We start from the raw sequence: 892 nt of genomic DNA on the forward strand, positions 1-892 counted from the left end.
TATGAGAGGAGAGGAAGATTTACATGTAAAACTCGGCCAGATCCTTCCCCACCAGCTTGGCGGAGCGCGCTCTCCCGATGCCCGTGTACATCTGGATGGTGGCGTGTGCGAGCTCCTGTGGACACAGAGGATGAGGAAGATGCAGAAACACGCACATACATGACCGTCATAGGACAGGAACACGCACACACATGACCGTCATAGGTCAGGAACACGCACATACATGACCGTCATAGGACAGGAACACGCACACACATGACCGTCATAGGTCAGGAACACGCACATACATGACCGTCATAGGACAGGAACACGCACACACATGACCGTCATAGGTCAGGAACACGCACATACATGACCGTCATAGGACAGGAACACGCACATACATGACCGTCATAGGACAGGAACACGCACATACATGACCGTCATAGGTCAGGAACACGCACATACATGACCGTCATAGGTCAGGAACACGCACATACATGACCGTCATAGGTCAGGAACACGCACATACATGACCGTCATAGGTCAGGAACACGCACATACAACAGGAACACACACATACATGACCGTCATAGGACAGGAGCCACTCACCAGATAATGCTTCTCAAAGGCCTCCTCCGAGGACAGGGCCTCCTGCAGCTTCTTGTATGGGCTCTGTGCCGTGTTGGCTGTGTGGGGGGGAGACATGTAATATGTAACATGTACAGAAGAAGGAGGACATACGTGTATATAACAACCAATCTTACCGGTCTCCGGCCTCTCCGCTCCCAGTCCAGCCAGCAGGTCCACCGTCCTCTGAAGATCCTCCGAGCACGGACCTCCTTCCGAGACCAGACCGCACAGCGAGCCCAGAGACTGCAACTGTCACCAACACAGAACAAACAGTGAGACC

The 892-nt window shown here is 53.1% G+C and overlaps 1 protein-coding gene across 1 annotated transcript in view; it reads right to left on the minus strand.

Moving 5' to 3' along the window:
- Positions 1–19: 19 nt before the first annotated feature.
- TRAPPC10 (trafficking protein particle complex 10) overlaps positions 20–892 on the minus strand; it is a 21,789-nt gene continuing 20,916 nt past the window's right edge. The window contains exons 10-12 of the mRNA XM_018575478.1: positions 747–861; positions 592–668; positions 20–115 (exon numbers count right to left, since the gene is read on the minus strand). Coding sequence (XP_018430980.1) covers positions 20–115; positions 592–668; positions 747–861 — 288 coding nt within the window. The remainder of the gene's footprint in view (positions 116–591; positions 669–746; positions 862–892) is intronic.

The sequence above is a fragment of the Nanorana parkeri genome, unplaced genomic scaffold (assembly GCF_000935625.1).
Source record: "Nanorana parkeri isolate BGI_ZX_2015 unplaced genomic scaffold, ASM93562v1 scaffold3991, whole genome shotgun sequence".
Taxonomy (NCBI): Eukaryota; Metazoa; Chordata; class Amphibia; order Anura; family Dicroglossidae; genus Nanorana; species Nanorana parkeri.